Source organism: Zonotrichia albicollis, chromosome 27 (genome assembly GCF_047830755.1).
Source record: "Zonotrichia albicollis isolate bZonAlb1 chromosome 27, bZonAlb1.hap1, whole genome shotgun sequence".
In the NCBI taxonomy this organism is placed as follows: Eukaryota; Metazoa; Chordata; class Aves; order Passeriformes; family Passerellidae; genus Zonotrichia; species Zonotrichia albicollis.
In genome coordinates, this window is record NC_133845.1 from 3,523,521 (window position 1) to 3,549,642 (window position 26,122).

Here is a 26,122-nt window from a genome sequence, read left to right on the forward strand (position 1 = left end):
AACCCAAAAAATGAGAAAATTGGGATGGAAAAAAAACCCAAAAAAATGAGAAAATTGGGATGGAAAAAAACCCAAAAAAGGAGAAAATTGGGATGGAAAAAAACCCAGAGGGGCTGAGCTCAGTTTGGAGCCCATCCTGGCCACGATCCCAGCTATTCCCACAATCCACAGGATGAAAATCCCATTATTTCTACTTTTAGGACTGTTTTGTGACACCCCTTAGGCCACTCGTAAGTGCTTTATTACAGCAGGGATGGAACTGAAAAGTCAGGGAGAAAATTCAGCACAGGGAAAATAAAAACCCCAACCTGCTCCTGTGTGGTTTTTTCGCTGTCAGGTTCATTTTTAATTGTCATTTAAATTATTTTTTTTGCTGTGCACAGGCATTCTGAAGAGCATTTCTGGCTTGTTGTCCTCCATGCAAAAAAAAAAAAATTAAATTAAATATTTGACAATCACAAAAAAAAAATTGAGAAAAAATTTGGTTGCTGAGGTGTGTGGATTCTCCAGATTTTATTTTTTTTTTGTGTAAAAATTTGGGGCAGGAAATATTGCTGTGTTTTAATATTTATTTATCAGATCCTGCTGGAGCTGAGTGATTTTAAAAGGAGATTTTTAGGAGCATTAAACAGACAGGGAGGAAAAGCTGAATGTACAATTTGAGTGGTGTCAGCTGCTCTTTGATATAGAAAATAAATAAAAAATATAGAAATAAATAAAAAAGGTGTTCTGGTTGAGGAGGTAGATGTTAAAATACTCTTCTTTAAATATATATATATATATATTTTTGGATGTTGGGGAAATATTTTGACAATTTTGGTCTTGTCTCGAATTTGGTGTCAGGGAGAAAAATCTTATTTTCTTCAGCTTTTTGAGTTTTCTGGGGGGTTTTGTGTTGAGCAGTGCTGAAAGGGCTTTTTGGGTGGAAAAAAGAGAAAAAATGTTCCTTTTAAATTTATCATTGAGAGTTGAGAAGACAAAAGGATTGCTGCTTCATTTTCACCCCATTAATGTGAATTTAATGCTCATTAATGTGGATTTAATGTCACTCCCGTGACATTAAATTTCAGCACTCCAAACTCTTTCTTTTCACTGTGAGCTGCATCAGATCCCAACTTTTATTCTTTTATTCTCACATCCATTCCCAGGTTTTTCCTTCTCTCCACAATTAAGTGGAGAATAAAAAAAAAAGAATAAAGTTAATTTTTATAATTTGCAATGTACGGCTTAGGAAAAAAAAAAAAAAAAAAAAAAAAAGGAATTAAATTGAGATTTAAATGAACAGAGCTTGGCTTGTTTATGCAAAATGAGGATGCAGACCGTGGTGATTTCAGTAAAAATTGGGATTTCCCTTTTCACAGTTTCAGACAGGGGCTGTGAAATCCTGGTGGATTTAAAGAGATTGGTAAATTTTATCATCAAATAATTCCTTGGGTTTGTGGTTTGGTTTAATTTCTTTCAAAAGTCACAGGTAGGAGGGATGGTGTCGCTGAACAGGAGAAACGCAATTAACAGCGGCTGTTAATTAACAGCCTGGCTGCAAAATCACTTCTGGCTGCTCCAACTTCCTCAAATTCATCCCCAGGGACTCCTCATCGCCCGCAACAGAAAATTCCTGCATTATTTCTCATTATTTCAGTGTTTTCTCAGCTTTCATCTCCTCAGACTCGATGTCGCCAACATCCCCTTTTCCTTTTGTTTTTTAATTTCATTTTCACCTTATTGTATAATTCTGTTTATCAAGGATTTTGTTTTTTTATTTAGTTGTATTTATTTGAGAGAAAAAAAAAGAAGTTTGCTGTTAAAAAATCCCCAATAATTGTATTGCCAAAACCGGCTGTAATTACCTGTATTTTTTAATTTTAGGGCTGGGGCAGGCAGGGGAGGGCGGGTGGTTGTTTTTAATCTCATTTTTTGAGTGCCAACTGTTCGAACAACCACGGCGTTTTAATTTGCTTCTCACATTAAACTGAACTCTCCGAATTCAGACAAAAACATCTGGTAGGTGATTTAATAAAATTTATTCAATAGGAAGTGCCGAGCACCCTTCCTATTTCACATTTCCTCCGGACTCTGGTGGGGTTTTGAGCTGCATTTTTATTTTTTCCTGAGGCTGAAATTCACTCACTTGTCAGCAGATGGCACAAAATCCTCCCATTCCTGCTCTCAGCAATGGGATTTTCCCTCTGAATTCAGATTTTCCCCGGAATTATTTCACTCTCAGCTCTGGATGTGTGGAATTGAAAGCACAACTTTCACTTTTCCAACACATCTATCCTAATCTTAATTTTATTATCTTTTTTTCTTTCAACCCAATTTTATTTCTTTTTTTCTTTCCATTCTATTTTAAATTCACGGCCTGTTTTCCAGTAAAATTGATTCATGATGAACACCAAAAACCACAGATTTATCAACCCAATTCCCACTGAGTGATGCACCTGAAATTTCGTGGAAATAGATCCTAATAAATGAGGAATAAACACACCATTGGTTTATAATTAATTTTGTCCATTTCGCTCAAGCACACACAGCTTTTAAAATAAACAATTATCTTATAAAATTCAGTTTATTTTGGCTGCGATAGTCCACACCAAATTCTGAGCAGTTCCAAAGGAGGATCTGCCACAGTGCCACAAAAGTGACTTTTATTTTAATCCAGGCATTTTAAATGGATTTTCAACCTGTCTTGCCACTTCCACAAATGCCATTTTTATAATCCAGGCATTTAAAATGTGTTTTAAGCATCCTTACCTCATCCAGGAGTGTAAATTTTTATAATCCAGAGATTTAAAAAATGGATTTTTAGATGCCTTGCCACATCCACAAGTGACATTTTATAATCCAGGCATTTAAAATGGGTTTTAAGCTGCATTGCCACAACCATGAGGGACATTTTTTTAATCCAAGGATTTAAAGTGTGTTTTAAGCTGCCTTGCCACTTCCACAAGTGTCATTTTTATAATCCGGGCATTTAAAATGGGTTTTTAGGCATCCTTGTCACTTCCACAAGTGACATTCTTTTAAATCCAGAGATTTAAAATGGGTTTTAAGCAGCCTTGCCACATCCAGAAGTGTCATTTTTTAAATCCAAGTGTTAAAAATGGGTTTTAAGCATCCTTGCCATATCCACGAGTGACTTTTTTTTTTTAATCCAAGAATTTAAAATAGGTTTTTTAAACTGCCTTGCCACTTCTACAAATGTCATTTTTGTAACCCAGGCACTTAAAATGGATGGATTAAAATATTAAAATAGGATTAATGCAGCTCTGCCACATCCACCAGGTAAGCGCTGCCTTCCCGACCTGGGGAATGGAATCCCGGCATATCCCAGGGTGACCCCAACCCCACATTTCCCTTTTTTCCCTTTTTTTGTCCTTTCCCCCCCTCCGAGCTGAGCCGGTCCCGGCTCGGGGCCAGCGCTGAAATTCCGCGTCACCCACCAGTTCCTGCGGGGGCACCGCGCGGTCACGGCGGGCTGCGCTCAAAAGGGGGCGCGGAGAGCGCGGGGGGAAACCGAGAGCGGGCGAGCTCGGCTCGGCCAAACTCAGCCCAGCCCGGCTCAGCCCAGCCCGGCTCAGCTCGGCTCAACCAAGCCCGGCTCAGCTCGGCCAAACTCAGCCCAGCCCGGCTCAGCCAAGCTCAACCAAGCCCGGCTCAGCCAAACTCAGCCCAGCCCGGCTCAGCCAAGCTCAACCAAGCCCGGCTCAGCCAAACTCAGCCCAGCCCGGCTCAGCCCAGCCCGGCTCAGCCCAGCCCAGCCCAGCCCGGCTCAGCTCAACCAAGCGCAGCTCAACCCAGCCCAGCCAAGCTCAGCTCAGCCCAGCCCGGCTCAGCCCAGCCCAGCCCAGCCCAGCCCAGCATGAGCGTGCCCGGGGCGCTGCTCGCCGTGCCGCTGCTCCTGCTGCAAGGTAAGCCCGGCTTTAGCTCAGCCCAGCTCTCCTCCCCGGTCCTGCTGTGCTGCTGGCACCGGGGTGACAAAGCTATAGTGTCACCCCTTTCCCGATTTTGGCACCCCATCCCCGATTTTGTCATCCCTTTCTCAATTTTGTCCTGTCCCGATGTCCTGACCAACTGGATCTGCTTTTCTAGAGGACCCCTTTGGGGGCTCTCTCCCAAATTTGCCCTGAACCAGGACATCGCCCCATTTCCAATTTTGTCACCCCATTCCCAATTTTGTCCTGTCCTGGTGTCCTGGCCAATTGGATCTGCTTTTCCAGAGGAATCCCTTTGGGAGTTCTCTCCCAAATTTGCCCTGAACCAGGACATCACCCATTCCCAGTTTTGCCACCCAATTCCCAACTTTGTCACCTCTTTCCCGATTTTGGCACCCCATTCCCGATTTTGTCATCCCTTTCTCAATTTTGTCCTGTCCCGGTGTCCTGGCCAATTGGATCTGCTTTTCCAGAGGAATCCCTTTTGGGGGTTCTCTCCCAAATTTGCCCTGAACCAGGACATCACCCATTCCCAGTTTTGTCACCCCATTCCCAATTTTGTGCCCCCTTTCCCAATTTTGCCACCCCATTCCCAATTTTTTCCCATCCCGGTGTCCTGGCCAACTGGATCTGCTTTTCTAGAGGAACAACTCTAGGGGTTCTCTCCCAAATTTGCCCTGAACCAGGACATCGCCCCATTTCCAATTTTGTCACCCCATTCCCAATTTTGTCCTGTCCCGGTGTCCTGGCCAGCTGGATCTGCTTTTCTAGAGGATCCCTTTTGGGGGTTCTCTCCCAAATTTGCCCTGAACCAGGACATCACCCCATTCCCAGTTTTGTCACCCAATTCCCAACTTTGTCACCTCTTTCCCGATTTTGCCACCCCATTCCCAATTTTTTCCCATCCCGGTGTCCTGGCCAACTGGATCTGCTTTTCTAGAGGAATCCCTTTGGGAGTTCTCTCCCAAATTTGTCCTGAACCAGGACATCACCCATTCCCAGTTTTGCCACCCAATTCCCAATTTTGTCACCTCTTTCCCAATTTTGTGCCCCCTTTCCCAATTCATCCTGTCCCGATGTCCTGGCCAATTGGATCTGCTTTTCTAGAGGAACGACTGTAGATGTTCTCTCTCAAATTTGTCCTGAACAGGACATCACCCCATTCCAATTCTGTCACCCCATTTAGGAATTGTCATCCTATCTGTGAGCTCACTGAGTCCCAAACCCAGGGTCAGCGACACCGAGTTACTCCTGGGTGACAAAGCTTTGGGGTATCCAAAAATTCTGCCTTAAATTTGGGCAGGGGGTCACTGCTTGCTTTGCCTGGCTCGGAAATCCCAAATTTGCCCTTTTTGGTGTGAGGTCAGAGCAGCTCAGGGAGAACTTGCAAAGTCTTTTGGAAAAGAAAAGCACTTTGGGTTTTCTGCAGGATGAATTTGTCGCTGCTGCCTTGGCTTCCAGAATTAATTCAGCTCCATCCAGAGGGCAGCAGCCAGGACAAAAACAACTCATTAAATGGGGTGATTGTGGGTTATAATCTCACAGATAACTGCATGAAAATTCACTCATTAAATGGGGTGCTTCTGTGAGTGACAATCTCACAGATAACTGCACCAAAACTCATTAAATGGGGTGGATGTGGGTGACAATCTCACAGATAACTCTGTGCCAAAATCATTAAATAGGAGGATGATAATGGGTTAGAATCTCACAGAAAACCGCACCAAAATCACTAAATGAAATGATTGTGGGTTACAGGCTCACAGATAACTCTGCATCAAAATTATTAATAGGATGATTGTGGGTTAGAATCTCACAGATAAATGCACCAAAACTTATTTAAAAAGTTGGCTCTGTGAGTTACAGGCTCACAGATAACTGTACCAAAATTATTAAAGAGGATTATTGTGGGTTACAATCTCACAGATAAATGCACCAAAACTCATTAAATGGGGTGATTGTGGGTCATAATCCCACAGATAACTGCATGAAAATTCACTCATTAAATGGGGTGGCTGTGGGTTATAATCTCACAGATAAATGCACCAAAAAAACCTCATTAAATGGGGTGGCTGTGGGTTATAATCTCACAGATAACTCTGTGCCAAAATCAGTAAATAGGAGGATGATAGTGGGTTAGAATCTCACAGAAAACCGCACCAAAATCACTAAATGAAATGATTGTGGGTTACAGGCTCACAAGTAACTGCATCAAAATTATTAATAGGATGATTGTGGGTTAGAATCTCACAGATAAATGCACCAAAATCAGTAAATGGGATGATTGTGGGTTATAATCCCACAGATAACTGCATGAAAATTCACTCATTAAATGGGGTGGCTGTGGGTGACAATCTCACAGATAACTCTGCACCAAAATCAGTAAATAGGAGGATGATAGTGGGTTAGAATCTCACAGATAACTGCATCAAAATCACAAAATTAAATGATTGAGGGTTACAGGCTCACAGATAACTCTGCACCAAGCTCATTAAAAGAGTTGGCTCTGTGAGTTACAGGCTCACAGATAATTGCACCAAAATTATTGAATAGGATGATTGTGGGTTACAATCTCTCAAATAACTGCACCAAAATTATTAAATAAGATGGTTGTGGGTTAGAATCTCACAGATAACTGCATGAAAACTCACTCATTAAATGGGATGATTGTGGGTTACAGGCTCATAGATAACTGCACCAAAATCATTAAATGGGGTGGCTGTAGGTTACAGGCTCATAGATAACTGCACCAAAATTATTGAATAGGATGATTGTGGGTTACAATCTCACAGATAATTGCACCAAAATCAGTAAACAGGACGATTGTGGGTTATAATCTCACAGATAACTGCACCAAACTCATTAAAAGGGATGACTCTGTGGGTTACAATCTCTCAAATAACTGCACCAAAATTATTAAATAGGATGATTGTGGGTTAGAATCTCACAGATAACTCTGCACCAAAAGTAACTCGTTAAATGGGGTGGCTCCATCAGTAACAATCTCACAGATAACTCTGTGCCAAAATCATTAAATGGGGTCATTAATTGTGGGTGACAAACTCACAGATAAATGCACCAAAATCAGTAAATAGGATGATTGTGGGTTATAATCTCACAGATAATTGCACCAAAATCAGTAAATAGGATGATTGTGGGTTACAATCTCACAGATAACTCTGCACCAAACTCATTAAAAGGGGTGACTCTGTGGGTTACAATCTCTCAAATAACTGCACCAAAATTATTAATAGGATGATTGTGGGTTAGAATCTCACAGATAACTTCATGAAAACTCACTCATTAAATGGGATGATTGTGGGTTACAGGCTCACAGATAACTGTACCAAAATCATTAAATGGGGTGGCTGTAGGTTACAGGCTCATAGATAACTGCACCAAAATTATTAAATAGGATGATTGTGGGTTACAATCCCACAGATAACTGCACCAAAATCAGTAAATAGGATGATTGTGGGTTATAATCTCACAGATAACTCTGCACCAAACTCATTAAATGGGATGATTGTGGGTCACAATCTCTCAGATAATTGCACCAAAATTATTAAACAGGATGATTGTGGGTTACAATCTCACAGATAACTGCACCAAAATTATTAAATAGGATGATTGTGGGTTGGAATCTCACAGATAACTGCACCAAAAGTAACTCGTTAAATGGAGTGGCTCTGTCAGCAACAATCTCACAGATAACTCTGTGCCAAAATCATTAAATGGGGTCATTAATTGTGGGTGACAATCTCACAGATATCTGCACCAAAATCAGTAAATAGGAGATAGAGGGTTACAATCTCACAGATAACTGCACCAAAATCAGTAAATAAGACGATTGTGGGTTATAATCCCACAGATAACTGCACCAAACTCATTAAAAGAGGTGGCTCTGTGGGTTACAGGCTCATAGATAACTGCACCAAAATTATTAAATAGGATGATTGTGGGTTACAGTCTCACAGATAACTCTGCACCAAACTCATTAAAAGGGTTGGCTCTGTGAGTAACAAACTCACAGATAACTCTGTGCCAAAATCATTAAATGGGGTCATTAATTGTGGGTTACAAACTCACAGATAACTGCACCAAAATCAGTAAATAGGACGATTGCGGGTTATAATCCCTCAGATAACTGCACCAAACTCATTAAAAGAGGTGGCTCTGTGGGTTACAGGCTTGCAGATAACTGCACCAAAATCACTAAATAGGATAATAATGGGTTAGGATCTCACAGATAACTCTGCACCAAAATCAGTAAATAGGAGATAGAGGGTTACAATCTCACAGATAACTGCACCAAAATCATTAAATTGGATGATAATGGGTTAGAATCTCACAGATAACTCTGCACCAAGCTCATTAAAAGGGTTGGCTCTGTGAGTAACAATCTCACAGATAACTGCACCAAAATCAGTAAATAGGATCACAGAGGGTTACAATCTCACAGATAACTCTGCACCAAAATCAGTAAATAGGGGATAGAGGGTTACAATCTCACAGATAACTCTGCACCAAAATCAGTAAATAGGATCACAGAGGGTTACAATCTCACAGATAACTGCACCAAAATCAGTAAATAGGATGACAGAGGGTTACAATCTCACACATAACTGCACCAAACCCGCTGAGCAGCGTGGCTGTGGCTCACACCTCTCTCTGCACCGTGCAAGCCTCAGCGCAGGCAGCTCAGTCACTTCCTGGGGGCTGCAGGAGCAGCAGCCAGAGCAGAGCCCTGTGCTCGGAGCCCCCTGCAACCCCAGCCCAAACCGCTGCTCCTGCTGCCCAAGGGCCTGTCCTTGGTGGCACAGGGGTGACACCAGGTGGGACAAAAGCCACCGGCCCTGGAGCTGCCACGGGGACATCGCCACATTTGGGGACCTGAGCTGGGCAGAGCTGCCCTGAGAGTCACGCTGTGAATAAACCCCATTTCCCAGTGGTTCCATGGGGACATTCCCACATTTGGGGACCACGCCTGAGCTGGGGAGAGCTGCCCTGAGAGTCACACTGCGAATAAACCCCATTTCCCAGCGGTTCCCCATGGAAATTCCATTTCTGCCCTGGGTTGGAACAGCAGCAACTCCAAGCCACCGGCCCTGGAGCTGCCGTGGGGACATTCCCACATTTGGGGACCTGAGCTGGGCAGAGCTGCCCTGAGAGTCACGCTGTGAATAAACCCCATTTCCCAGCGGTTCCATGGGGACATTCACATTTGGGGACCACACCTCAGCTGGGCAGAGCTGCCCTGTGAGTCACACTGTGAATAAACCCCATTTCCCAGCGGTTCCCCGTGGAAATTCCATTTCTGCCCTGGGTTGGAGCAGCAGCAACTCCAAGCCACCAGCCCTGGAGCTGCCACGGGGACATTGCCACATTTGGGGACCGGAACAGAGCCCCTGAGCTGGGCAGAGCTGCCCAGTGAGTCACGCTGCGAATAAACCCCATTTCCCAGTGGTTCCATGGGGACATTCCCACATTTGGGGACCACACCTGAGCGGGGCAGAGCTGCCCAGTGAGTCACACTGTGAATAAACCCCATTTCCCAGCGGTTCCATGGGGACATTGCCACATTTGGGGACCAGAGCAGAGCCCCTATGCTAGGGAGAGCTGCCCAGTGAGTCACACTGTGAATAAACCCCATTTCCCAGCGGTTCAATGGGGATATTCCCACATTTGTGACCAGAGCAGAACCCCTGAGCTGGGCAGAGCTGCCCTGAGAGTCACACTGCGAATAAATCCCATTTCTCAGTGGTTCCATTCCCACATTTGTGACCACAGCAGAGCCCCCGTGCTGAGCAGAACTGCCCAGTGAGTCACGCTGTGAACAAACCCCATTTCCCAGCGGTTCCCCATGGAAATTCCATTTCTGCCCCGGGTTGGAGCAGCAGCACCACCCGCAGCTCCCCCGGCTCAGCCCGGCGCTGTCACCCCCGGAGGTGCGATGTCCCCACGCTGCCGGCGGTGACAGGAAACCATCACGGGGACAGAAATACCCGAGGGGGCTGTGAGAAACCGCGCGGAGCCGCAGCTGCCTCCGAACAGCTCTCACCTCCTGCCCAGCCCCTCTGACAGCCGCCATCCCCACGGGGAACCGTCCTACAGGGAGATAACGCTGATTCTGCAGGCACAAAAATCAAAATTTTTGTACCTCCAGAACCAGCTTTGGATTACAGAAGCAAAATCCCAGACTAAAAAAAAAAAACACCTAATTTCTGAGCGATTTAAAATTGTTAAGAATGTGAAAATCTCCCCCAAAGCCCCGAAAAGATTCATTTCCCCAAACTGCAGTGGGAACTGGCAGCCGAGAGCCACGTGGAAAATCAAATCAAAACGCGCAAAACAGGAATGAAAACAAAACTCTGCCGCTGCCCATTTACCCAGCTCCAAGGCAGCGATGTTGGAATTCTCCAGGGTATTTTTGTCCCAAAATTCATTCAAATTGTCATCAAATATCCTCACAAAGTGTTTAATCTGCCTTAGAATGGCTGGAGAGAAAAAGCACATTTTACTGCCAGCCTGTGAATGAGCTGGGAGAAGAGAGAGTGAAAGTTCATAATTTCATTTTAGTCACCTCTGCCAGGCCAAGTTTGGGGTTTTTTTTCAAAAGAAGTTTCATTTCTGAATAAAAAAGTCTCATTTTTAGAGGTGTTGGGAAATCATTCACTGAGCAAATAAGACACAAAATCAGAGAATGGTTTGGGTTGGAAGAGACCCTAAATATTATTTAGTTATAATCATGAAATAAGTGAAAATTGAATGTCTGTGTTTAAATACAGTGCATGAAATGGGTCTGCTTCAGTTCTGTGTTGGCTAACAATGAAATACTTTCTTGGGTAATGACTAAAATTGGTTTAATAATTATTTTGGTGGTGATGGCAGGCGGAGACCCCAAACCTTTGTCACGCAGATGATCTGCCCAATGACAATAATTTATTTATATCCCTACAACCATATTGGCCACGTAGAAATATTTAAAAAAACCACTGCAGAAAAAGGAAAATTAACACATCACTGTGCAAAATCTCCCTGCTTTGCTCCGTGTCACCATTTCCAGGTTGTTTTTCCCCCCGGTGCGTGGCAGGGGCGTTTGCAGGGGCTGCCGGTGACGCTGTGGCTCTGAAGGAAGGAGAAAATCTCACCCTGAACTGCACCTTCAGCACCCTCAGCCACCACAACTTCACCCTGCAGTGGCTGAACCCGCGGAATTTCACCATTTTCCTCAATGCCCAGCAGGGTGAGTGTGAAATCAGAGCGGGGGCACTGCCCCAGCTCTGGGGACACTGAGCTGGTGACAACAATGGGAGCTTGGGGCTGGGTCCTTTGTGGTCACCAGAAATTGGTGCCTCTTGGGGCTACCTAAAAACAGAGGCCAGACAAAACTGAAATAATAAAAATCACTGTTTTTCTGTTTATTGAGGGGCCTTGCTGTTTACTGAAGGGCTTTTCTGTTTATTGAAGGGCCTTCAGGTACATTTAGGCCACACAAAACCCACCCAAAAATGGACTCACTGATTTTCACACTTTTATAAGTTTGGTCCACTTGCATTTTGGGGGTCAATCTGCCAATTCCAGCTTCAGCTGATGAAGTCATTGACCCCAAGTTTGCTGCCCCCAACTCCCTTTTGTTTCCATCTCTGGCCCTGAGGCAATGAGGTGTCCTTGACTGCCAGGCCTGGAGAGGAATTGTTGTGTCTGCCCCAAATGGGGAAGCAGCAGCTCCCACTGTGTGTGGGGTTTGGAGTTCTGCACTAAAGATCTGCAGGTTACAAATATGTGAAAAATATAATAATATACTATTATTAAATATATTTTTTATCATTGGTAGTAGTAGTAGCAGTAGTAGTAGTAGCAGTAGCAGTAGCACAAGTGTTAAATATCATATCATCTATTTCAAGTAGATGGAAAACAGAAAAGCTGAAATCCTGGAGAGGAATTGTTGTGTCTGCCCCAAATGGGGAAGCAGCAGCTCCCACTGTGTGTGGGGTTTAGACTTACCCACTAAAGAACTGCAGGGTTACAAATAGATGGAAAATATAATAATATACTATTATTAAATATAATTATTATTATTGTTAGTAGTAGTAGTAGTAGAGGCATTAGCATTAGTATTAAATATCATATCATCTCTTTCAAGTAGATGGAAAATAGAAAAGCTGAACTCCTGGAGAGGAATTGTTGTGTCTGCCCCAAATGGGGAAGCAGCAGCTCCCACTGTGTGTGGGGTTTGGAGTTCTGCACTGAAGAACTGCAGGGTTACAAATATGTGAAAAATATAATAATATACTATTATTAAATATATTTTTTATCATTGGTAGAAGTAGTAGTAGTAGCAGTAGCACAAGTGTTAAATATCATATCATCTATTTCAAGTAGATGGAAAACAGAAAAGCTGAAATCCTGGAGAGGAATTGTTGTGTCTGCCCCAAATGGGGAAGCAGCAGCTCCCACTGTGTGTGGGGTTTGGAGTTCTGCACTAAAGAACTGCAGGGTTACAAATATGTGAAAAATAATAATATACTGTTATTAAATATAACGTTATTATTGGTAGTAGTAGTAGTAATCGCATTAGTATTAAATATAATATCATCTCTTTCAAATAGATGGAAAATATAAAATATAAAAGCTGAAATCCTGGAGAGGAATCGTTGTGTCTGCCCCAAATGGGAAACTCCACACTGTGTGCGGAGTTTAGGCTTACACAGTAAAGAACTGCAGGGTTACAAATAGATGGAAAATACAATAATATACTATTATTAAATATAATTTATTGTTATTGGTAGCAGTAGTAGTAGCATTAATATTAAATATAATATCATATCTTTGAAATAGATGGAAAATAGAAAAGCTAAAATCCTGGAGAGGAATTGTTGTGTCTGCCCCAAATGGGGAAGCAGCAGCTCCCACTGTGTGTGGAGTTCAGACTCACACACTAAAGAACTGCAGGGTTACAAATAGATGGACAATATAATAATATGCTATTATTAAATACAATTATTATTATTGATGCTAGTAGTAGTAGTAGTAGGTTAGTATTAGTATTAAATATAATGTCTCTTTCAAATAGATAGAAAATATAATAATGTACTAGTATTAAATATAATTTTTTATTATTGGTAGTAGTAGTAGTAGCATTAGTATTAAATATAATATCATCTCTTTCAAATAGATAGAAAATATAATAATATACTATTATTAAATATAATTTATTGTTATTGGTAGTAGTAATATTAAATATAAAATCATCTCTTTCAAATACATAGAAAATATAAAAGCTAAAATCCTGCAGAGGAATTGTTGGGTTTGCCCAGAAAGGGGAAGCAGCAGCTCCCACTGTGTGTGGAGTTTAGATTTACACACGGAAGAACTGCAGGATTACAAATAGATGGACAATATAATAATATACTATTATTAAATAGAATTTATTACTATTGTCAGTAGTAGTAGTAGTAGCATTAGTATTAAATATAAAATCATCTCTTTCAAATAAGTAGAAAATAGAAAAGCTGAAATCCTGGAGAGGAATTGCTGTGTCTGCCCCAAATGGGAAACTCCACACTGTGTGCGGAGTTTAGACTTACACACTAAAGAACTGCAGGGTTACAAATAGATGGACAATATAATAATATACTATTATTAAATATAATTATTATTATTGATGCTAGTAGTAGTAGTAGGTTAGTATTAGTATTAAATATAATGTCTTTTTCAAATAGATAGAAAATATAATAATGTACTAGTATTAAATATAATTTTTTATTATTGGTAGTAGAAGTAGTAGCATTAGTATTAGTATTAGTATTAGTATTAGTATTAGTATTAGTATTAGTATTAAATAACCTATCATCTCTTTCAAATAGATGGAAAATATATTAAGATACTATTATTAAATATAATTTATTGTTATTGGTGGTAGTAGTAGTAGTAGTATTAAATATAAAATCATCTCTTTCAAATACATAGAAAATATAAAAGCTAAAATCCTGGAGAGGAATTGTTGTGTTTGCCCAGAATGGGGAAGCAGCAGCTCCCACTGTGTGTGGGGTTTAGATTTACACACGGAAGAACTGCAGGGTTACAAATAGATGGAAAATATTATAATAAACTATTATTAAACATAATTATTATTATTGATGCTAGTAGTAGTAGTAGGTTAGTATTAGTATTAAATACAATGTCTCTTTCAAATAGATAGAAAATATAATAATATACTAGTATTAAATATAATTTTTTATTATTGGTAGTAGAAGTAGTAGCATTAGTATTAAATATAATATCATCTCTTTCAAATAGATAGAAAATATAATAATATACTATTATTAAATATAATTTATTGTTATTGGTAGTAGTAATATTAAATATAAAATCATCTCTTTCAAATACATAGAAAATATAAAAGCTAAAATCCTGCAGAGGAATTGTTGGGTTTGCCCAGAATGGGGAAGCAGCAGCTCCCACTGTGTGTGGGGTTTAGGCTTACACACTAAAGAACTGCAGGGTTACAAATAGATGGACAATTTAATAATATACTATTATTAAATATAATTATTATTATTGATGCTAGTAGTAGTAGTAGTAGGTTGGTATTAGTATTAAATATAATGTCTCAAATAGATAGAAAATATAATAATATACTAGTATTAAATATAATTTTTTATTATTGGTAGTAGAAGTAGTAGCATTAGTATTAGTATTAGTATTAAATAACCTATCATCTCTTTCAAATAGATGGAAAATATATTAATATACTATTATTAAATATAATTTATTGTTATTGGTGGTAGCAGTAGTAGTAGTAGTAGTATTAAATATAAAATCATTTATTTCAAATACATAGAAAATATAAAAGCTAAAATCCTGGAGAGGAATTATTGTGTTTGCCCAAAATGGGGAAGCAGCAAAAGAAATTAAATAAATTATTAAATTACATTTCTTTAAATACATTTAATTATTTATTAATTGAATTTAGTAAATCAATTCAATTATAAAACTAAATACATTTAATTATAAAACTAAAATTATCGGGATTCACCCATATTGCTGGGATCTCCTTCCAGCTCAGTATTCTGTCAAAACCTCAGCTAAAAAACAAAATTCAGATTAAAAAGAGAAGTTTTGAGGTCTCTTTCCCCCTGCTGTTTGTACCAAGGCCCGGTTTCAGTTCAGTTTAAGGGCAGAAGTTGCATTTTCTGGGCTGAAATTGTGGAAAAAGTTCTTGTCGGGCTGAGCCTGAGCGCTCCTGTGAATTGTGGGAGAACGAAAGATTGGAAAGCGAAGAGAAAGCAGAGCAGAGCTTTCCTAGGAGATGCGTTCATTAAAAAATTAAACCTTTCAAATGCCATAAAAGAAAGCTTTTTTTTTTGGATTTTCTGTTGGGCAGTTCTGAGGGACCGGAGGTACAAACTGCTGCGCTTCTCCGGGGCTGAACTGTCCATCCGGCTCTCCAACCTGACCCTGCAGGACGAGGGCATTTACCGCTGCCTGCGCTACACCCGGCGCGTCACAACCCAGAGCCAAAATATTCACATTTTGGGTAAGATCCCTCCCCGGCTCTGGTTTGGTACCTGGAGCGGAACAGAGCCAGCTCCTCCAATCCACACCTCAATTTTCACGTCAGTTTTTCCATTTTGCTTTTGTCAGTCCCCTCCTGTGGCAGCAGCGCAGAAAGCAGAAAAATCCTGGGAAGCTGTGGGGAAACTTAAAGGAAAAGAATTCAAACCATTCTTATCTCTCTTTCTGTAACCGTTGTTTATAGATATGGTTCTCTAGAATTCAAAGAATTCAAGCAATTCAAAGAATTCTAAAAATTCAAGAATTTATTATCTCTCTTTCTGTAACCATTTTTTATAGATATGGTTCTCTAAAATTCAAACAATTCAAAGAATTCAAACCATTATTATGTTTCTGTAACCGTTGTTTATAGAAGATAAACAATGGTTACAGAAAGAGAACCATTGTTTATAGAAGATAAACAATTTAGATATGGTTCTCTAAAATTCAGAGAATTCAAACAATTCAAACCACTATTATCTCTCTTTCTGTAACCGTTTTTTTATAGATATGGTTCTCTAGAATTCAAAGAATTCAAAGAATTCAAACCATTATTATCTCTCTTTCTGTAACCGTTGTTTATAGAAGATAAACAATGGTTACAGAAAGAGAACCATTGTTTATAGAAGATAAGCAATTTAGATATGGTTCTCTAAAATTCAGAGAATTCAAAGAATTCAAACCATTATTATCTCTCTTTTTGTAACCATTATTTATAAATATGGTTCTCTAGAATTCAAAGGATTCAAGCAATTATTATCTCTCTTTCTGTAACCATTGTTTATAGATATGGTTCTCTAGAATTCAAACAATTCAAAGAATTCAAACAATTCAAACCATTATTATCTCTCTTTCTGTAACCGTTGTTTATAGATATGGTTCTCTAGAATTCAAAGAATTCAAGCAATTCAAAGAATTCTAAAAATTCAAGCATTTATTATCTCTCTTTCTGTAACCGTTGTTTATAGAAGATAAACAATGGTTACAGAAAGAGAACCACTGTTTATAGAAGATAAACAATTTAGATATGGTTCTCTAGAATTCAGAGAATTCAAAGAATTCAAATAATTATTATCTCTCTTTTTGCAACCATTATTTATAGATATGGTTCTCTAGAATTCAAAGAATTCAAGAAATTCAAGTAATTCAAAGAATTCAAGCAATTATTATCTCTCTTTCTGTGACTATTTCTTATAGATGTCGTTCTCTAAAATTCAAAGGATTCAAAGAATTCGAGAAATTCAAAAAATTCAAACAATTATGGTCTCTCTTTCTGTAACAATTTCTTATATATGTGGTTCTCTAGAATTCAAAGAATTCAAGCAATTCAAAGAATTCTAAAAATTCAAGCATTTATTATCTCTCTTTCTGTAACCGTTGTTTATAGAAGATAAACAACGGTTACAGAAAGAGAACCATTGTTTATAGAAGATAAACAATTTAGATATGGTTCTCTAAAATTCAGAGAATTCAAATAATTCAAACAATTATTATCTCTCTTTGTGACCATTTTTTATAGATATGGTTCTCTAGAATTCAAAGAATTCAAGCAATTCAAAGAATTCTAAAAATTCAAGCATTTATTATCTCTCTTTCTGTAACCGTTGTTTATAGAAGATAAACAATGGTTACAGAAAGAGAACCATTGTTTATAGAAGATAAACAATTTAGATATGGTTCTCTAAAATTCAGAGAATTCAAACAATTCAAACCATTATTATCTCTCTTTCTGTAACCGTTGTTTATAGATATGGTTCTCTAGAATTCAAAGAATTCAAGCAATTCAAAGAATTCTAAAAATTCAAGCATTTATTATCTCTCTTTCTGTAACCGTTGTTTATAGAAGATAAACAATGGTTACAGAAAGAGAACCATTGTTTATAGAAGATAAACAATTTAGATATGGTTCTCTAAAATTCAGAGAATTCAAACAATTGAAAGAATTCTTATCTCTCTTTTTGCAACCATTATTTACAGATATGGTTCTCTAGAATTCAAAGGGTTCAAGCAATTCAAAGAATTCAAGCAATTATTATCTCTCTTTCTGTGACCATTGTTTATAGATATGGTTCTCTAAAATTCAGAGAATTCAAAGAATTCAAATAATTATTATCTCTCTTTTTGTAACCATTATTTATAAACATGGTTCTCCAGAATTCAAACAATTATTTTGTCTCTTTCTGTAACCATTTCTTATAGATATGGTTCTCCAAAATTCAAAGAATTCAAACAATTTAAACAATTATTATCTCTCTTTCTGTGACCATTATTTGTAAATATGGTTCTCTAAAATTCAAACAATTCAAACAATTCTTCTCTCTCTTTTTGTAACCATTATTTGTAAATATGGTTCTCTAGAATTCAAAGAATTCAAGCAATTCAAAGAATTCTAAAAATTCAAGCATTTATTATCTCTCTTTCTGCCATTGTTTATAGAAAAGGTTCTCTAAAATTCAAAGAATTCAAACAATTATTTTGTCTCTTTCTGTAACCATTTCTTATAGATATGGTTCTCCAAAATTCAAAGAATTCAAACAATTTAAACAATTCTTATCTCTCTTTTTTTAACCATTATTTATAAATATGGTTCTCCTAAATTCAAATAATTCAAATAATTATTATCTCTCTTTCTGTGACCATTGTTTATAGATATGGTTCTCTAAAATCCAAAGAATTCAAACAATTCAAAGAATTTTAAAAATTCAAACAATTATTATCTCTCTGTAACCATTATTTATACAATCTTAGGTTTTAATTGTTTCTATAAAAACTGTAGATTTCTGACAATAAAGTATTAGATTTTCTAATTGTTGCTCTAAGAATTGTAGATTTCTAATTATAAATTCTTAGGTTTTCTATAAGAACTGTAGATTTCTAATAATAAATTCTCAGTTTTTCATTGTTTCTATAAGAACTGTAAATTTCCAATAGTAAAATCTTAGGTCCAACATTATTTCTACAAAACCTGTAGATTTCTAATAGTAAAATCTTAGATTTTAATTGCTTCTAATTGTAAATTTCTAATAGTAAAGTCTTAGGTTTTCTATAGGAACTGTAGATTTCTAATTATAAAATCTTATCTATTCATTGTTTCTCTAAGAAATGTAAATTTCTAACAATAAAATCTTGGGGTCCACCATTGTTTCTACAAGAACTGTAAATTTCCAAAAATAAAATCTAATCTAAATCTCTTTTCAATTTTTTTCTGGAAGAACTGTAGATTTCTACTCATAATTTCTTAGGATTTCCATTGTTTCTACAAGAGCTGTGATAACAAATGATTTCTAATCATTCCATCACGATTCATCATTTAATATTAATTATTTCTAATAATAAAGTGGCCTTCATTTTCCTTCTGGATCATGGAGTCCATGCTAATTATAACCCAGCTTGGGGGGCCTGCAACACCCTCTGATAATGCTGATTAAAAAAAGAAGAAATCATGAAATAATGCTGGAAAAAAAAAAGAAATAATGCTGAAAAAAAAAAAAGAAATAATGCTGATGAAAAAAAGAAATAATGCTGATGAAAAAAAGAAATAACACTGATAAAAAGGAGTAGAAAATTCCCTTAAACTGCTGATAAATCTCATTTTTTTCAGTTCCTCCTTCCCAGCCAGTGCTGGAAATCTCCCAGGATGAGGAAAGGGGCATCAAACTCTCCTGTCAGACTCACGGGGGCAGACCCCAGCCCCAAATTTCCTGGCTCTTGGACAACGGGATTGAGCTCCCAGGTGAGAGTTTAATTATATATTTTGAGTTAATTAATATATATATATGTATTAAGAGTTTAATTATATATTTTGAGCACGAAAATTGGGATTTTTGTCGGTTTTGGGGTGGTTAAAGGTGCTGGATTGGGGAATATCGGCTGGGTCTGTGGGGAACAGTCAGCATGAAATTCCACTGGGATGAAATAAAGCCAAAATCCTGGAATTTCTGCACGAAATTCCGCAGGGATAAACCCCAAAATCCTGGAATTTCTGCACTGGATTCCACTGGGATAAATCCCAAAATCCTGGAATTTCAGCACTGGGTTCCACCAGGGTAAAACAAACACAAACCCCTGGAATTTCAGCGCTGAATTACACGGGGATAAATTGAACCCAAAATCCTGGAATTTCAGCACTGAATTGCACTGGGATAAAAGAAAATTTCAGTATTAAATTCCATGGGGATAAAACCCAAAATCCTGGAATTTCAGCACTGGATTCCACTGGGATAAATTGAACCCAAAATCCTGGAATTTCAGCATTGAATTGCACTGGGATAAATCCCAAAATCCTGGAATTTCAGCATTAAATTCTACTGGGATAAAACCCAAAATCCTGGAATTTCAGCACTGAATTGCACTGGGATAAATTGAACCCAAAATCCTGGAATTTCAGCACAGAATTCCACATTTTTATTTTTATATTACTTTATTTTATTTTTTTTATTGTTTTATTTTCCTTTATTATTCTATTCTATTCTATTCTATTCTATTCTATTCTATTCTATTCTATTCTATTTTTTATTTTTATTTTTATTTTATTTTCATTTTATTCTTTTTTACTTTATTTGATTTTTTTATTTTATTATTTTTAAGTTTATTTTATTTTATTCTATTTATTTTTTTAATTTTACTTTTATTTTATTTTTATGTTATTTTTTCCTTTTTATTACTTTATTTTATTTTTTTATTATTTGATTTTACTTCATTTTATTATATTTTATTTTTTTTACTTTATTTTATTCTTTTTTATTATTTTATTTTACTTTATTTTTCTATTCTATTCTATTCTATTGTATTCCATTCAATTCTATTGCATTCCATTCAATTCTATTCCATTTATTTTATTTTATTCCTTTTTATTACTTGATTTTATTTTATTTTTATTTTATTTTACTTTATTTTATTCTATTTTATTCTATTTTATTTATTTTATTTTTATTTTTTACTTTATTTATTATTTTTTATTATTTTATTTTACTTTATTATTCTATTCTATTCTATTCTATTCTATTTTTTATTTTTATTTTATTTTATTTTATTCTTTTTTATTTTATTTTTCTTTTCTATTCTATTACATTGTATTCCATTCAATTCTATTGCATTCCATTCAATTCTATTCCATTTGTTTTCTTTTATTTTATTTTATTTTATTTTATTTTATTTTATTTTATTCCTTTTTATTCCTTTTTATTACTTGATTTTATTTTATTATTATTTTATTTTACTTTATTTTATTCTATTTTATTTATTTTATTTTTATTTTTTACTTTATTTATTATTTTTTATTATTTTATTTTACTTTATTATTCTATTCTATTCTATTCTATTCTATTCTATTCTATTCTATTTTTTTATTTTTATTTTATTTTATTTTATTCTTTTTTATTTTATTTTTCTTTTCTATTCTATTCCATTGTATTCCATTCAATTCTATTGCATTCCGTTCAATTCTATTCCATTTGTTTTATTTTATTTTATTTTATTTTATTTTATTTTATTTTATTTTATTTTATTTTATTTTTTTCCTTTTTATTACTTGATTTTATTTTATTATTATTTTATTTTACTTTATTTTATTTTATTCTATTTTATTTTTATTTTATTTTTATTTTTTACTTTATTTTATTCTTTTTTATTATTTTATTTTACTTTATTATTCTATTCTATTCTATTTTTTATTTTTATTTTATTTTATTTTTTTTACTTTATTTTATTTTATTTTATTATTTTAAAATTTATTTTATTTTCTTCTATTTAATTGTTTTAATTTTATTTTTATTTTATTTTTATGTTATTTTTTCCTTTTCATTACTTTATTGTATTCTTTTATTATTTGATTTTACTTCATTTTATTCTCTTTTATTTTTTTCTTTTTTTACTTTAGTTTATTCTTTTTTATTATTTTATTTTACTTTATTTTTCTTTTCTATTCTATTCTATTGTGTTCCATTCAATTCTATTGTATTCCATTCAATTCTATTCCTTTTATTTTATTTTATTTTGGTTTATTTTGTTATATTTTATTTTATTTTATTCTTTTAAAATTTATTTTATTTTATTCTATTTAATTTTTTAAAATTTTTTTATTTTGTTTTTATTTTATTTTTTCCTTTTCATTACTTTATTGTATTCTTTTATTATTTGATTTTACTTCATTTTATTCTATTTTATTTTTTTCTTTTTTTACTTTAGTTTATTCTTTTTTATTATTTTATTTTACTTTATTTTTCTTTTCTATTCTATTCTATTCTATTCTATTCTATTCTATTCTATTCTATTCTATTCTATTCTATTCTATTCCATTCTATTCTATTCTATTCTATTGTGTTCCATTCTATTCTATTCTATTCCATTCAATTCTATTCAGCATGAATTTATTTTATTTTATTTAATTATATTTATTTTATTTATATTATAAAATTTATTTTATTTTATTTTATTTTATTTTATTTTATTTTATTTTATTTTATTTTATTTTCATTTTTTTTTTTTCTCCCCGCTTGCCTGCAGGCGACACCAGGCACCAGCTGGGGGCCGACGGGAGCCGATGGAGCAGCCGGAGCTCCCTGAGGCTCCTGAGCTACAGCCCCGCGGTGACGGCCACCTGTGCCATCCGGCACCCTGCGCTGGGGGCACGGGCCCTGCTGGCACCCCTGTCCTTCCAGAACCTTCCCAGGGCAGGTACTGCAGCTCTGCCCTCTGATTCACTGCCCTGAGCTGGTGAAAAAAAATACAGACACCCAGAAGTGAGGGAATGGTTTAAAATGAGGAATCTGGGGCAAAAAATGAGGAATTGGGGGCACAGAGACTGCTGGCATCCTTGCCCTTCCAGAACCTTCCCAGGGCAGGTACTGCAGCTCTGCTCTCCGATTTCCTGCCCTGAGGTGGTGAAAATTATATAGATACACCAGAAGTGAGGGGGTGCTTTAAAATGAGGAATCTGGGGCAAAAAATGAGGAATCAGGGACACAGAGATTGGTGGCATCTTTCACCTTCCAGAACCTTCCCAGCTCTGGTACTGCAGCTCTGCTCCCTGATTCAGTGCACTGAGCTGGTGAAAATGATACAGATACCCACAGAAGTGTGTCTTTAAATGAAGAATCTGGGGCAAAAAATGAGGAATCTGGGGGGCAAAAAATGAGGAATCAGGGACACAGGCACTGGTGGCATCCTTGCCCTTCCAGAACCTTCCCAGCTCCAGTACTACAGCTCTGCTCTCTGATTCACTGCCCTGAGGTGGTGAAAATTATATAGATACACCAGAAGTGCTGGGTGGGCTTTAAAATGAGGAATTAGGGGCAAAAAATGAGGAATTAGGGACACAGAGACTGGTGGCATCTTTCACCTTCCAGAACCTTCCCAGCACGGGTATTGCAGCTCTGCCTCTCCAATTCACTGCCCTGAGCTGGTGAAAATGATACAGACATCCAGAAGTGAGGGGTGTGCTTTAAAATGAGGAATCTGGGGCAAAAAATGAGGAATTGGGGGCAAAAAATGAGGAATCAGGGACACAGAGATTGGTGGCATCTTTCACCTTCCAGAACCTTCCCAGGGCAGGTACTGCAGCTCTGCTCTCTGATTTCCTGCCCTGAGCTGGTGAAAATTATATAGATACACCAGAAGTGAGGGGGTGCTTTAAAATGAGGAATCTGGGGCAAAAAATGAGGAATCTGGGGCAAAAAAATGAGGAATTGGGGGCACAGAGACTGGTGGCATCTTTCACCTTCCAGAACCTTCCCAGCCCCGGTACTGCAGCTCTGCTCCCTGATTCAGTGCCCTGAGGTGGTGAAAATTATATAGATACACCAGAAGTGAGGAGGTGCTTTAAAATGAGGAATTGGGGGCAAAAAATGAGGAATCAGGGGCACAGGGACTGGTGGCATCTTTGCCCTTCCAGAACCTTCCCAGCTCGGGTATTGCAGCTCTGCCTCTCCCATTCACTGCTCTGAGCTGGTGAAAAAAATACAGACACCCAGAAGTGAGGGGGTGCTTTAAAATGAGGAATCTGGGCCAAAAAAATGAAGAATTGGGGACAAAAAAATGAGGAATCTGGGGCAAAAAATGAGGAATCAGGGGCACAGAGATTGGTGGCATCTTTCACTTTCCAGAACCTTCCCAGCACCAGGTACTGCAGCTCTGCCTCTCCAATTCACTGCCCTGAGTTGGTGAAAAAAAATACAGACACCCAGAAAAATTTTAAAGCACCTTGAGGGGGTGCTTTAAAATGAGGAATCTGGGGCAAAAAATGAGGAATTAGGGACACAGAGACTGGTGGCATCTTTCACCTTCCAGAACCTTCCCAGCTCCGGTACTGCAGCTCTGCTCTCTGATTCAGTGCACTGAGGTGGTAAAAATGATACAGATACACACAAGTGTGTCTTTAAATGAAATGAGGATTCTGGGGCAAAAAATGAGGAATCTGGGGCAAAAAATGAGGAATCTGGGACACAGATACTGGTGGCATCTTTGCCCTTCCAGAACCTTCCCAGCTCGGGTACTGCAGCTCTGCTCTCTGATTTCACTGCCCTGAGCTGGTGAAAAAAATACAGACACCCAGAAGTGAGGGGTGGGCTTTAAAATGAGGAATTAGGGGCAAAAATGAGGAATCTGGGGGGCAAAAAATGAGGAATTGGGGGCACAGAGACTGGTGGCATCCTTCCCCTTCCAGAACCTTCCCAGCGCGGGTATTGCAGCTCTGCCTCTCCAATTCACTGCCCTGAGCTGCTAAAAATGATACAGATACCCACAGAAGTGTATCTTTAAATGAAGAATCTGGGGCAAAAAATGAGGAATCTGGGGCAAAAAATGAGGAATCAGGGACACAGAGACTGCTGGCATCCTTGCCCTTCCAGAACCTTCCCAGGGCAGGTACTGCAGCTCTGCCTCTCCAATTCACTGCCCTGAGCTGGTGAAAATGATACAGACACCCACAAGTGTGTCTTTAAATGAAATGAGGAATTGGGGGCAAAAAAATGAGGAATCAGGGACACAGAGACTGGTGGCATCTTTCACCTTCCAGAACCTTCCCAGCTCTGGTACTGCAGCTCTGCCTCTCTGATTTCTTGCCCTGAGCTGGTGAAAATGATACAGACACCCAGAAGCGAGGGGCTGCTTTAAAATGAGGAATTGGGGGCAAAAAATGAGGAATCGGGGGCACAGACACTGGTGGCATCTTTGCCCTTCCAGAACCTTCCCAGCTCTGGTACTGCAGCTCTGCTCTCCCATTTCCTGCCCTGAGGTGGTGAAAATGATAAAGACACACACAGAAATGTGTCTTTAAAAAAAATGAGGAATTAGGGGCAAAAAATGAGGAATTGGGGACACAGGGACTGGTGGCATCTTTGCCCTTCCAGAACCTTCCCAGCTCCGGTTCTGCAGCTCTGCCCTCTGATTCACTGCCCTGAGTTGGTGAAAAAAAATACAGACACGCAGAAGTGAGGGGTGGGCTTTAAAATGAGAAATCTGGGGGGCAAAAAATGAGGAATCAGGGACACAGAGACTGGTGGCATCCTTGCCCTTCCAGAACCTTCCCAGCTCTGGTATTGCAGCTCTGCTCTCCAATTCACTGCTCTGAGCTGGTGAAAAAAAATACAGACACCCAGAAGTGAGGGGATGGTTTAAAATGAGGAATCTGGGCCAAAAAAATGAGGAATTGGGGGCAAAAAATGAGGAATTGGGGGCAAAAAATGAGGAATTGGGGGCACAGTGATTGGTGGCATCCTTGCCCTTCCAGAACCTTCCCAGCTCGGGTACTGCAGCTCTGCCTCTCCAATTCACTGCCCTGAGCTGGTGAAAATGATAAAGACACACAGCGAAATGTGTCTTTAAATAAAATGAGGAATCTGGGGCAAAAAATGAGGAATCAGGGACACAGACACTGGTGGTATCTTTCCCCTTCCAGAACCTTCCCAGCTCAGGTACTGCAGCTCTGCTCTCCGATTTCCTGCCCTGAGTTGGTGAAAATTATACAGATACACCAGAAGTGAGGGGGTGCTTTAAAATGAGGAATCTGGGGCAAAAAATGAGGAATCTGGGGCAAAAAATGTGGAATCAGGGACACAGGGACTGGTGGCATCTTTGCCCTTCCAGAACCTTCCCAGCTCCGGTACTGCAGCTCTGCTCTCTGATTCAGTGCACTGAGGTGGTAAAAATGATACAGATACACACAAGTGTGTCTTTAAATGAAATGAGGATTCTGGGGCAAAAAATGAGGAATCTGGGGCAAAAAATGAGGAATTGGGGACACAGGGACTGGTGGCATCTTTGCCCTTCCAGAACCTTCCCAGCTCGGGTACTGCAGCTCTGCCTCTCCGATTCACTGCTCTGAGCTGGTGAAAATGATACAGATACACCAGAAGTGAGGGGGTGCTTTAAAATGAGGAATTGGGGGCAAAAAATGAGGAATTGGGGGCACAGGGACTGGTGGCATCTTTCACCTTCCAGAACCTTCCCAGCTCAGGTACTGCAGCTCTGCCTCTCCAATTCACTGCCCTGAGGTGGTGAAAATGATACAGATACCCACCAGTGAGGGGTTTGCTTTAAAATGAGGAATCTGGGGCAAAAAATGAGGAATTGGGGGCAAAAAATGAGGAATCAGGGACACAGGGACTGGTGGCATCTTTCACCTTCCAGAACCT

At 38.0% G+C, this 26,122-nt stretch overlaps 1 protein-coding gene across 1 annotated transcript in view; it reads left to right on the forward strand.

Moving 5' to 3' along the window:
* The first annotated feature begins 3,804 nt into the window (after nucleotides 1–3,804).
* Nucleotides 3,805–26,122, forward strand: part of CRTAM (cytotoxic and regulatory T cell molecule) — a 30,275-nt gene continuing 7,957 nt past the window's right edge. The window contains exons 1-5 of the mRNA XM_074559403.1: nucleotides 3,805–3,908; nucleotides 10,999–11,178; nucleotides 15,322–15,474; nucleotides 19,093–19,224; nucleotides 21,996–22,166. Coding sequence (XP_074415504.1) covers nucleotides 3,860–3,908; nucleotides 10,999–11,178; nucleotides 15,322–15,474; nucleotides 19,093–19,224; nucleotides 21,996–22,166 — 685 coding nt within the window. The 5' untranslated portion in view covers nucleotides 3,805–3,859. The remainder of the gene's footprint in view (nucleotides 3,909–10,998; nucleotides 11,179–15,321; nucleotides 15,475–19,092; nucleotides 19,225–21,995; nucleotides 22,167–26,122) is intronic.